The sequence below is a fragment of the Rhinolophus ferrumequinum genome, chromosome 6 (genome assembly GCF_004115265.2).
Source record: "Rhinolophus ferrumequinum isolate MPI-CBG mRhiFer1 chromosome 6, mRhiFer1_v1.p, whole genome shotgun sequence".
Lineage (NCBI taxonomy): Eukaryota > Metazoa > Chordata > Mammalia > Chiroptera > Rhinolophidae > Rhinolophus > Rhinolophus ferrumequinum.
Genome location: NC_046289.1, coordinates 47,430,370 through 47,442,628, shown reverse-complemented (window position 1 = coordinate 47,442,628; position 12,259 = coordinate 47,430,370). Strand labels below are relative to the sequence as shown.

General features: G+C 44.1%; 1 protein-coding gene across 7 annotated transcripts in view; it reads left to right on the top strand.

Moving 5' to 3' along the window:
- Positions 1-12,259, top strand: part of TLN2 (talin 2) — a 419,393-nt gene that overhangs the window by 393,951 nt on the left and 13,183 nt on the right. For all 7 annotated transcript variants that reach the window (XM_033107584.1, XM_033107586.1, XM_033107581.1 and 4 more), the window contains 2 exons: positions 1,041-1,146; positions 1,997-2,121. In XM_033107584.1, the coding sequence (XP_032963475.1) occupies positions 1,041-1,146; positions 1,997-2,121 (231 nt within the window). The remainder of the gene's footprint in view (positions 1-1,040; positions 1,147-1,996; positions 2,122-12,259) is intronic.

Here is a 12,259-nt window from a genome sequence, read left to right as displayed (position 1 = left end):
AGGAAACAAGTTCTGAGAGGTTCAGTCATCTGCTCAGTGTCACAAACCAGTAGCAGACGAAGCCAGGTTTGAACACAGGTCTGTCCAATTCCCATGCCAGGCTCAGAGGCTTCAAAATTGTCTAGAGAGAGACAGCAATTGTGTTTTCCTCCAGAATATCTTAACATTTCTAAACCTGAAGATTACCACTGTAAAATATGGGGAAGAGATGCAGAAAAGAATATTGGAAGAAGAATTTTAAAATTAGGAACAAGATGGTGTAAGAAAGAATGTAAATCTGAGGTACAGGATGGAGAGGAGTTCTCATCCAATTTCTTAGTCCTGTTCTTTAATGCATTTGAGAAGAAATCAGCTGGGATGTTTTTTAAGTTGGATTGAGGGGTGGAGTTCCAATATCTTTTTGTAACATCATAAAAAAACAAAAGGAAAACCCATTTACATAAGCTTTTGAACTAGTTCAAAAGAGGGTAATTCTTCACAACTTCTCCCAGGAGAGCTTGCAGTCAAAACCCTGGAAATGGATTGTTCTTTCAGGAACAACCCTCCTGATCAGTTGGTTGTTGCTCTCTTGGAGATTTTGTCTGCAAGACCCCACCTGAGTCATACATTTCTTCTAGTCCCACATTTGTTTTGTCACAAGCACCAGCTGACCAGAAACCTTGGGCTTTCATGTTCTCTCAGAGTGTTTTCAGGTAACTCTGGGTAATTTTCATGTATGTTTGTATATATGTATTGTATTTGTTTTATGTACAAATAAAAGGACAAATAAAGACAAATAAGGATTTTGTGTCTCAAATGATCTTAGGGAAATATGTAAGAAAGGACCTTAGAAAAACTCATAGCTCCCAACTTCTCATTTCTCACATGAGGAAATAAGACCAGTGAGTCTTCCGTGTTTTCCCCAAGATTCTGAAGTCCCTTGGTGACACAGTTGCACCATAAAACGAGGATATCCAACTCTGTGTTCACCAGTAAGAGTGTGTTTCCTATCACAGTGGTTGCCATCTTCCTTATGTATTTGGCTTGTTCTTCCCCCGTAGATTCTTCAGAAACCAACCCCGGAACTCAAGCACCAGCTGGCTGCTCTCTCGAAGCGAGTCGCCGGTGCAGTGACTGAGCTCATCCAGGCAGCGGAAGCCATGAAAGGTAGGCTGGGTCCTTTCGTGTTCTCTCGTGGAGTACCACTCAGAGGCAGTGCTGGTACAGCGAGCCGAGCAGAGAAAATGTGCAGCCAACACAGGCCCTTTCTTGACATATTCAGTCCAAAGAAATACAGTGACATACATTTTTTCTTTTAAGCAAATGGGAATAGAATTAGATTTTAAAAGGAATATCCTCCTGAAGCAAGTCTTTTCTTCAGTCTTTATATTAAGGACTTCTACTTAAATGGCATAATCCATCCAGAACTGCTCACTTCTCTTTTAAAGGTCTCACCATGTATATTTATCTGTGTTTTCGTTCATGGGAATATTTATTCTCATTCAAATGGGTAAATGGTGCTGTCTGGGTGCATTGTTGGCACACGCCTTCATGATTCCATAGCAGCAGTCAACTCCCCAGGGAAAGGTTTTCGCACCAGTTTCCCTTGGTTGGAATTGAGGTGAGTAGCTATTCCTCAGGTTCCCAGGAGGAGAGCCAGGTAATCTTTGTGTGCTCGGCATGGTCCCGAGGCTCCTCCTGTGGATCCTTGCTCATAGTCACATGCCCTAAGTTGGACATCAGAGTGATAAATGTTCCAGCTGGCCGTGGTCCCCGATCATCGATGATGGCTCCTGTGTGTAGAGCTGCACACACACCGATTTAGAAAACCAGACTCACACTGGGGTCCCTCTGTACCCAGCTGACCTCTGTGAGAGTTGGCAGGTGAGCCCTGAGGACCGTGTAGCTCGTAGGCTCGTGGAGCCACTCTGCATGTGCACCCAGATATTGTTCATCATTAAGTGTGTGCTCTGAGGTCTGCGGCCACCAAGAATGACCCTGTTTGGACTGATTTTAGGAACGGAGTGGGTGGACCCAGAAGACCCCACCGTCATTGCAGAAACAGAACTGCTGGGGGCCGCGGCGTCCATCGAGGCTGCTGCTAAGAAGTTGGAGCAACTGAAGCCAAGAGCAAAACCAAAAGTGAGTGTCCATGTGTGGCTGCTTGTCTGATGTCAGTAGGTTTTCCGGTGCAGGGCTGCAACATGTGCTGGGCGTGCTGCAGGGAACTGTACCCTTCCCGGTGGTTAGATTAGCCACTGCAAACCTGCTCTGCCCACCCAGCACCTTTGTCCAGGGTACGGGCAAAACCCAGTGGGTGGGCCTAGCAAGTTAACCTCCCAGAAAAATACCTGTGGGAATGCAGAGAGAGAACCTGGGCACTTACCGTCTTGATTTCGTTCCATTATACTATAGAAAGCAGGTGTGGGATGCTTCCTAAAGAAAGTCTCTATCACTGAATGTCAGATTGTCACTCCAACTTTCTGGTTTCCATAATGCTTTTTACAGAGAAATAGCAATGCTGGGTCTCTCCGTCTTAGAAAATCAAAAGAGGGCAATGTGAGTCTCAAAAGTGCGCCCAATAAGTGGCTTCTTCCGTATGTGCTGCAGACTGTGGTTGAATGATGTGTTGCCTCCATCTACATTTGTCATCTGGATAAACGTGTACAACTTAAGGTCGTGATTATATGTTAAGATAAACAGCCGTTTAAAGGAAAGGAGATACTTTAAGGTTGGGCACTAGGGAGGACAATTATTAAGTAAAAAGGGTGGTGAACCAGTGCGGCCAGGGTCAAAGCCCAACCCTGGTGAGAAGCTGTAACCCCACCCTGCCCCGTGTGGCTGTCTTCAATGGGAAGACAGTAGAATCAGAGGAGACCTCTTTTTCTTTCTATTCAAGCAAGTCCCTCTGAGACCTATAACCTCACCTCCCTTCCAAGGACCAAAATACATTAGGAAGTAAAATCTGGCTCTTCCCCTCAAAAGAAAGTTGCATCCTCCAGTTGAGGTGTGCCTAAAATTCTGTTTTGTTTCTAAGACCAAAAGATGGCATCTGAGCCCTGGAATACACCAAACGGCTCAAAGGCTGTGCATGGGCCAAGGTTGTGTGTACAACAGACATGAGCATACACGTATCGTGATTCGATTAAGCTTGGGAATAGACTTAAAACCATGGAATTCTTGGAGCCAATCTCTTAATAGTTGCTCTAGACTTGGTAAAGGCATTTTTTAAAATTTCTCATCAAGGTGTAATTTTAAAGTTTTGGCATCTGATTTTTGGGTTTATCAGGGTTCTCTTTACTGGCCTCTACCCTGAGGGTCTTGCCTTGTCTGAGATTGTCTGTTTTTCTTAACAAACTGAAGAGCTAAGTGTGGGTATAGAGGCAACTCCATTTTCTGGTTATGTCTTTGTTTCTCTTTTGCGAATGGAAAATGTACTTTCAACTGAAGAGGCAAGCAGCCACCATTGACTAAGATGTAGAGGGTTCACGCTTAATTTGTTTTTCCTTTTCCTTATATGATATATCACAAGTGGCCTCTCTTGGGAAAGCTTCTGTCTGCTAATGCGGAAGTCATGTCAGTTGACATTCATTCTCCTTGAGAATTAGCCTGGTGCTAATTTAACATTAACATGTCACCACGGTCTAAGAGCTCTTGTTCCAACCCTGTTCCCTTTGTCCTTTGCCAGGTCCTTCTGAGTTCTTGTCTGTCTCTGAATCCGGGTTTCCTTCCGCCGGCCATTTGTTTACCTCATGATTCTTGATCTGCAAAAACAAAGTTATTCGAGTTCCTACCCCATAGGAGTGTTGTTATAACCAATGAGACACTTTAAGAACACAGTTCCTGACATACAATAAGACTGAGTAAGCGGCAACTATATCACCATCACTGAAAATAAGATTCTGGGACTTTTATCTACTACCTCCTAGCAAAATGCCTGAAATAAAAATTATTCCATAGGCCCATGAGCTGATAGCCTTAGCAAAAAAAAAAAAAAAAAAAAAAAAAAAAACGAAAGGAAAGGAAAATCTAAACGCTTACATTGGTGGGGTGCCAAGCATGTGCCAGGCAATCTTCTAGGTGCTTTGTGTGGATTAACTCATCTGGTCCTTGCAATAAGGCCACGGGGGAGCACTGTTACCATTCCTGCTCTATCGGTGCAGAGTCAGAGGCAGGTTACCAGGCCAGATGGCCATGACTGAGCAGTGTGGGAGGCTCTGGATGGCAGTTCCGATCCAAACCAGTCCTCTCGGCCTACCTAGTGTCAGAGAGGGCAGTGCAGCCCCACAGGGGACGTTTGTAGTTTGCCTGTACCCTTTGAACCTCAAATCCCGCCTCTGGGAATCTGTCCTGAGAAGGAAATCCAGAGAGGAAGAAAGTTCTCTGTGTGCAAGGGGGTTGTTCCTTTCAGCCTTGTTTGTGAGAAGTTAGTTGTGACCTGAGTGTCTCCTTGAAGGAAAAGGACGCAGCTATGAAAAAATGATGGTTGATAAGACTGTGTAAAGAAGATGCTCCTGGCATGCTATGAAGTCTAATTTAAAAAAAATACAGAATTGTGTACTCATATGGTTCCAACTCTGTAGAAAAAGAACTTGTGTATGAAGGAGACAGGTGGGGAACATACGAGAATGATGGTGGCATTGGGGAGGTGGGAGGGTCAGCGTTTTAAAAATAACAGCACTTAAATTAGTGATGACTGCTGAAGTGGGCCAGTGGACTCTGCCTGCACTGCTCTGGGATTGTCTAGCCTTGGGGTTTACAGTGTGGGTTTTTATGGAAAACCCAGGAACCCTTCAGTTAAGGTCATAGTTACACTGCTGATTCGACTGTCTTCCTTGGGGCTGCCTACTTTAGTCGCTCCCACCTTCACATGAGGAAGGGTGCTTCAGAATGATCGGAAGTCTCTCTCCGCCTAATGACCAGAGGCTCCTACCACATGGATTATATTATCTGTATAACTGTTTTTGAAGAAACCATCAACCAAAACCGTGGTTTTTTTGCTTTGTGGTGATATCCACATGAAATAAAATCTTTCTTGCCCTTATAAAGGAATTCATTTCCCCAGTTTAAAAAAAAAATGCCATTCTGACACCAAAATCAACCAGTCTTTTGAGGTTGATTGCTTCTCTTCATCCCCTCCCATAACCTAATAAAAACAAAACAAAAATCCTCGGGATACTGTGAATAAGCAATTGCCTGACATCCGTATTCCTATCCCGGGCCCTCAGCAGAGAGCGAATGTGCTTTCCTTGCACAGCTGGCAGCATTCACACTGCTTGGAGGATTAGTTTTGGGGACGGGCAATGTTTTTGTTTACATTGTTTTGCTCACCACATTCTCAGGTTGCCTGTTTTAAAAGCAGAATGGTCTGTTGTTTATGAAGATGATTCCTGGTTTATTCCCACGTCAGGCCCTTAACATTTAAGCTCCTCTTTTTTGCCTGGAATTTCCCAGGCATGAGGAACGAACACGTTTGCACTGTTGAATCCACCGTTTGCTTGGGAAGATGGTACAAAGGCAAAATGAGAATGCCGGCGAGGCGACCTCTGGTGCATGTGCCCACGATATCGCCAATGGTGCCGATTCCACACTTGCAGACAGACTGTGCGCCACAGCCAGGGAAAGGAGCTGCAGTGGTGACACCACCCCCTGCAGCTGTAGCCTGCAATACCGTGCCTATTCTCGAGCTCAGTCAGACCTGGATGCCTTTTCTGCAGGCCTCTGTGTGATATGTTTGATATATTAGGTTGTTATTTAATCCAACTATATATCAAACATATTCCTACAGGGTCTTGCCCTGTCTCCGGGGGTTCCTAGTACAGTTTATAAGGCAACAGGAAACAATATGTTAAAATCACGAGTAGATTTAGAAGACGGGGAGCTCATTACACTTTATTATGTTATGTTCCTGTTCTTCTTGTCGCATTTGAGAACTGTTATCAATATGGATAGACTATTTTGTTTATTATAGAAACAAATCATAATTATTGATGTTTCGGAAGAGCCTGCAATGTTATGTACAGTTTAGTTTGGTGCAATGATGAATCCTTAAGGAATGTGCTCCTTGGAAAAAAAATGGAAGGTTCCAACCCCATGTTTGTGACGTGAAATACAGGTCAGGATTATAACCTCCAAACACATTTAGGTTTATATTTAATTTTAGTTCATTTTTATCCTCACCTTCAATTTAGAAATTAGTTGTTTTCATCATCGAGTTTTCAGCAAAAATTCAAGCACAAACCAACCATTTGTAACTTTCCTTTCCACCTATAGTAACAAACTGTATAAACCAAACCCGCCATACCAACTGTATGGATGATGAGTCACCAGGCTTTATATAAACCTTGCTTGGTTAGGACTAAATATATCTAATAAAGATAATGTAGTGTGGACTATACTCTGTCTGTTGAATTTCCTGCTATAGGTTAATTTGTCAGTAGAAGTTGATAATATTTAGACTAAGCCGACAATCAGAAAGTAATTCCATAGCCTAATTGGGTGCAGCAGGAAGTTTGGGATTATGAAATATTTTTTCTGGCACAGAACTGCCTTCTCTGGTTGACTTTGACCTCTTCCTCATAGAAGAACCTGTGAAGTATGTGTGAGTTCATTCTGATCGCTCTCAAAAGAACTGTTGTGCTAATAGCTCAGCTTTCTGGAGGAGAAGAGACGTGTTCTTTTAAAGGGCACTCCTGAGTGTGTGTATGTATGCAGTACCCCTCAGTGGTGATGAGCCAGTGGTTTGAACAGGTGGCTCAGGAAGGCTTCCTTTGGTTATATCTAGGCGCCATCCCCAAGTTGCTTGCAGGGACAGGCACCTTGGTGACAGGTCACACCAGAAGCAGCAGAGAAGTGATGACATGGGTGGGAAATGCAGTGTTGGAGTCCTGGCTTCCGGAGTTAAAAAATGGAACCTACCCCCGGAATCCTTCTCCACTGAAAAGGGATCCATGAAAGTGTGTCAGCAGGAGCTCTTTCAGACAGTTTTCAAGATGCTGCCAAAATCAGTGCCACCTTCACGCAGCTGGAGAACATTGTTTAGGGTTTTGAGTTCAGTTAGGGTTGTTTGACCGAGATGATAAATGATCATGGAAAAGAGAGAGCAAGTTCTTATGAATAAAGAAAAATACATTTTTAAAAGGACCTTAAGGTGGAGCCTACTTGTTAAAATCAATGTGATTTTCTTGTTTCGTTTGGTAATTTTGCTATTGACCAGCATGCTATGCTGATTAATTGGATGAGTGGAAAAAGGCAACCAGGTATCGAGGGAGGAGAAGAGGAGCAGATACAATATTTCCTATATGCGGAACTATGGGCTCTGAGGTTACCTGCCACTGGTTGGTTCCAGGTCTGTAAGTTCCAGACCTGTAGGGTGTGAAAAGCAAAGGTGTTTGGGGACCAGACCAGCACTTGTTCCCAGGCGACTCCCCACCTGTAGAACAGCAGGTCCTTGTCAGACCCTCCTCAGACACACAGAGGACTCATAGCAAAGGGGCTTACGATGTAACGAATTCATCTGATTAAATCTTGGAAGAATTGTTACCTTTTCTTTGTTCGTGCTTCCTTATAGACATTCAAGTGCCTTTTTTTTTGAGAGAGAGAGAGAGAGCATGACAAAATCTTTAAGAATTTTTTCATCAAACAGGAATGGCATCACAGAATCATTTCAGTAGCGTCACTATTCATTTAAAAAAAGTAAAAAAAGGTACTAAGGCAGTGGATGGCACCGGATCACCACTCCCAAGATACTAGTGGTGCAAGCTTGGATCTTTTTCAATGGATGTTGTGTGAACGTGTATTTATTTCAGATCTAGATGCAGATGGTGGTTTCTCACCAGATTGCAGGCGTAACCATTTGCCAGTACATTCTCTCTGTCACCCACTTAAGCCTGTTTACAGTTTCTCTGGAGCTTTCCGTGAGACCAGGCCAGCTTGGGGGCGGGGAATAGAGGAGAGGTACCAGGCCGGCTGTCCAGATCTGGGCTCTTCTCAGTTCCAGTTGTTTTAAGAGGTTTCCCTATTATTAGAACTAGTTAGGGTGGTGGTCCTAAAGACAACCTCCACATAGGTAGGTCCTCCAAAAGAGAAGCTGATCTGACTCTTAAATGGTTGGGTCTTTGGGTACTGGCTAAGTTCTCCCCCAAGGCACCTCTCAATTCAATACCAGAAGCAAACTGGTAGCAGCCAAACTCACGACAGAAAAAGGAGAAATATGACTGCCTGTTCCTCACAGCTTCCAACTGGCAAGAAAACGCCACACTTGTGTTTCAGGACTGCTAGGTGTTGGCTTCCATTTTTCCCTCAAGGACATTTAAAGTATATGCAGAAAAAAACAAAAAAAATACATACCCAAAGAATTTTTTTAGTTTCTTTTGTAATATGACCTTGTTTTTAATACCAAGCATTCTGCAAGACTTTCAGTAGTACAGAGCAAAGCATGACCCCTAACTGGGAAGACAGTACCATGAGCTGTAATCTGGTTTTATAGCCAGTTGTAAGCAAAGCAACCATTGTGTTTATCAGCTCTCAGTCCGGCAGTCTCTCAAAGGAGGTTTTCAGGGAGGGAAGCGAAAATCAGGGCAGTGACCCTTTAGCCATGTTCTATGGGTGACTTTAGCTCCTTCACCTCGAGTTCAGAGTTCATTGTCGGGAGGGGTTGCAGGGATATGATTCACAAAGAAAAGAGGAGGGAAAAAGACCATGGATGGAATCGCTCTTCCCCTACCTGTCAGAAAGGACGGACCTGGGGGAGGTTGGTAAAGATGCTGCAGGAAAGAGGCAGGGCTCCGCCAGAGAGGAAGCCAAGGGAGGGGAAGGAAGAGAAAAAGTAGCCCCTGCTTATTTTAGTCAGCGCCTTCTAAAAAGGGTTTGATTTGGAACCATAACATGTCTAAGTTAAAGGAGCAGGAAGGTTGAGGTTGCTGCTCAGGTTCCAAACTGATTGCTACGTGGTCAGAAAGTACAGAGCAGTGACTAAAACCCAGGTTGACCATTTCCTGGCTGGGTGTTGAAGGAGAAGCTGAAAGAAGTGCCCATCTGTATCATGTGTCACTACATTTATCTTTGCTTTGTGTCTTTCATTTGTAATTATTTTAGGTTGTAATCAGAAATGCCAGCTAGAAGTTTTATTAGAATTATGAGTGAAAAGCAGTGTTCAGAGAGAGAAAACAGAGTAGTTGAGCCCAAAGTCTGGAAAACAATTTTTAAAACCACAAAAAGATACATGTAATAATAGAAATAATAACAAAATTAGTTGCTACTAGCTATTGAGTATCTATGAGTCAGTTATGCTCTATGTATATTAATAATTACTTGTAACACCCCTATCATATAGGAGGGAAGGTAGATTCAGGAAATGAAGGAATTGCTGCAAAGATTGTTTTCAGAATACCTTAAAGGCCAAGACAACCACAAAATAAAAATGAGGAAAGCCCTCCCATTTTCTGTCCCCTTTCCGCCCTCCTTTCCCCTCTCCTACCCCAGTAAAACCTTGAGCTCCTGAAACTTTAGAGCAAACAGAGCAAAATAGGGGTTTCAAATGCTCTCCAAACATGGGGAGTGGCAGCAAGAGACAACTCAAAGAGTGAGCTTTCCCTAGGGGGATCTCACCAGACCTCTAACTCTTTTTTTTTTCTTTTTTTTCCAAGTCAAGTTGTTGTCCCTTCAATATTAGTTGTAGAGGGTGCCGTTCAGCTTCAAGTTGTTGTCCTTTCAGTCTTAGTTGTGGAGGGTGCAGCTCAGCTCCAGGTCCAGTTGCTGTTGCTAGTTGCAGAGGGCGCAGCCCACCATCCCTTGCGGGAGTCGAACCAGCAACCTTGTGGTTAAGAGAACGCGCTCCACCCAACTGAGCCATCCGGGAGCTCAGCTGCAGCTCAGCTCAAAGTGCCATGCTCAATCTTAGTTGCAGGGGGCGCTGCCCACCATCCCTTGTGGGACTCGAGGAATTGAACTGGCAACCTTGTGGTTGAGAGCCCACTGGCCCATGTGGGAATCGAACCGGCAGCCTTCGGAGTTAGGAGCATGGAGCTCTAACCGCCTGAGCCACCCGGCCGGCTCTTTTTTAAGGGGGCATTCTGCAAAAGATCACCAAACAGGAAAAATATCAGCAGTGGGGTGTTTATACCTTTCTCAAAGCTACCAAAAAGCCAAGGCGATGAGAAATCCATCCTCGGCTAGAGTCTGCTAGACAGCCCAGAAAAGAGAGTTGCTAAGAGCTGGTGGTGGTGACCCGGCCAATAGCTTTTGTGAGTAGAGAGGAGCAGGGAGAGGGGAGGAGAATATGGTACAAAGGATGAGAAGATAACATAGTTTCTGCACTCAGAGGTGGCTAACACCTTCACTAAGCAGAGTAGATTCTTAGTTTGCACGTCTGTTATTTTCCCAGCACTGTTTTATTAAGAGAGCCTCTTAGGAAAATGCCAAAAATGCCACTGTGTTTATGTTTGTATGTGCATGACTAAATGGCTCCAACTGTGGAAGCCAAATGAGGGACACAGACGGAGTACACAATTAGCAACCCCCCCCCCCCCACAGCCTTAAATAAAGGAGGTGTCTGCCTCCATCCCTCAGGAATCAGGAATGAACAGTTATTGATGTAGATGCTTACTCGATGTATTTCTCCTTCTCTAGCTATGTAAATTGTCCTCTGGCTGAACTCTAGAACTTGGGAGACTCATTTCGAATGAATACATTCATTCAATAAACATTTATCACATGGGCTTCTCTGCCTCATTTTTGTGCTCAGAGGACGTAAGTTGAATAAAACACAGTCCATGCCCTGGAGGAGAGAGTTCATAGGCTTGTAGGATTCCGTTAACTGGTGTCCGATTTCCTGAACCCAGGCCAGCATTTCCCACAAAGTAACATGTACCACCTCCGTTAGAAATGCAAGTTCCCAGGCCCCACCCCAGACCCACTGAAACATAATCTGCATCTTTAACCAGATCCTCAGGTGGTTCTGAGCAAGAGCTATCAGTGTAGCCCATTTAATGAAAACATTTTCTTAAGTTCATTGTCTTGCTTGATGCCAATAGTTTTAAAGAAATACAAATAGCTGCATGCATAGGGTTAGTTATCACCTTAAAAAGATTATCTTAACCATCTTAATGGCTCCCATTGTTGAAGGGGAAGAAAAACACTCAGGAGTGAGGATTTCACTCACATCTTCCATAAACCAGAGGGACAGATCTGGGCCGCTTTGGTCAGGTCAGTGAAATACCTCAGCTAAAGAGGATCTTAAGAGACCACGCAACTGAGCCTTCGTGGTGAGTAGAAGAGAATGAGGGCTCAGATGCACAGCCCCTCCCCGTCCACGGTCCCTGGGGTCTCCAGATCCTTTACCCCCAGCCCCTTACGGCAGCTCCACGTTGCTGTTCTTGTTCTTCCCAATCTCCGAGTTGCGGTGGGGTTGGTTCTGTTAGCAAATCCTGCGTTTTAATTGTGATCCTTTTATGTAGGAACGTTCTCCGAAGGCCAAGCCAATTCCACTTCTCTCGTGTTTTTTTTTGCCATGTGGTGAAGCGTGTGTCCTCCTCCCTTTCTTGCTGCCCTCCCCAGCCGTCTCCCAGCTTCCGTGCCCTGTGCTGGTGGGAGCTGAAGCTCCTGGGGAGCCCTGACTGGTGTGCTTGGCTTTTCACTGAGTCTCCTCGGCCTGGGCCCGTCTCATTTTCTCTGAAGCTAGAAGTTGTGTGGTATGAGGAAGCATCAAGGGTTGATGTCTGTTTTCAGCAGGAGAGAGAGGGTGAGCATTTAGTCCTAAGGCTAAACCTGACCTACAGAAAGAAAGACAGGGCTCCAGCAGACAGAAGGCAGATCTCGTTATGGAACTCCGTCCAAACTGTAGCCATCTAAACATTTGCCCTCCAGCCCTGTTTCCACTGTTGGTCAGCTTTCTTCAGCCTTTCCTGGGAAATTCTCTAGTACTTTTTAATCAAAGTAAATGTCTCCTAGAAATAAGGCTTTCTGCGATGTCCTTTTTAAAGCATAGAGATGTTATGGAAAGAAAAATAAAAAGGGCATTACAAAAGTTACCATTGTAAGAAAAATCAGTGGCTGTCAAAAATATTTCCAAGTTGAATATCTATTTCAAGCATGTGTTTTACCAAAAAAAATAAATAAATAAAATACAACAGCAACACAAAACCTCCAGGGCAGCAGAAGATGTGGGAGAGGCCTTTTAAATTGTTTGTAATGAGATGATTCTATCAGACCTCCATGCTTAAAGTTAGGATTTAATTTTAAGAAAATTCCGTATTTGCAAATCCTAAAATGGGGGAAATCC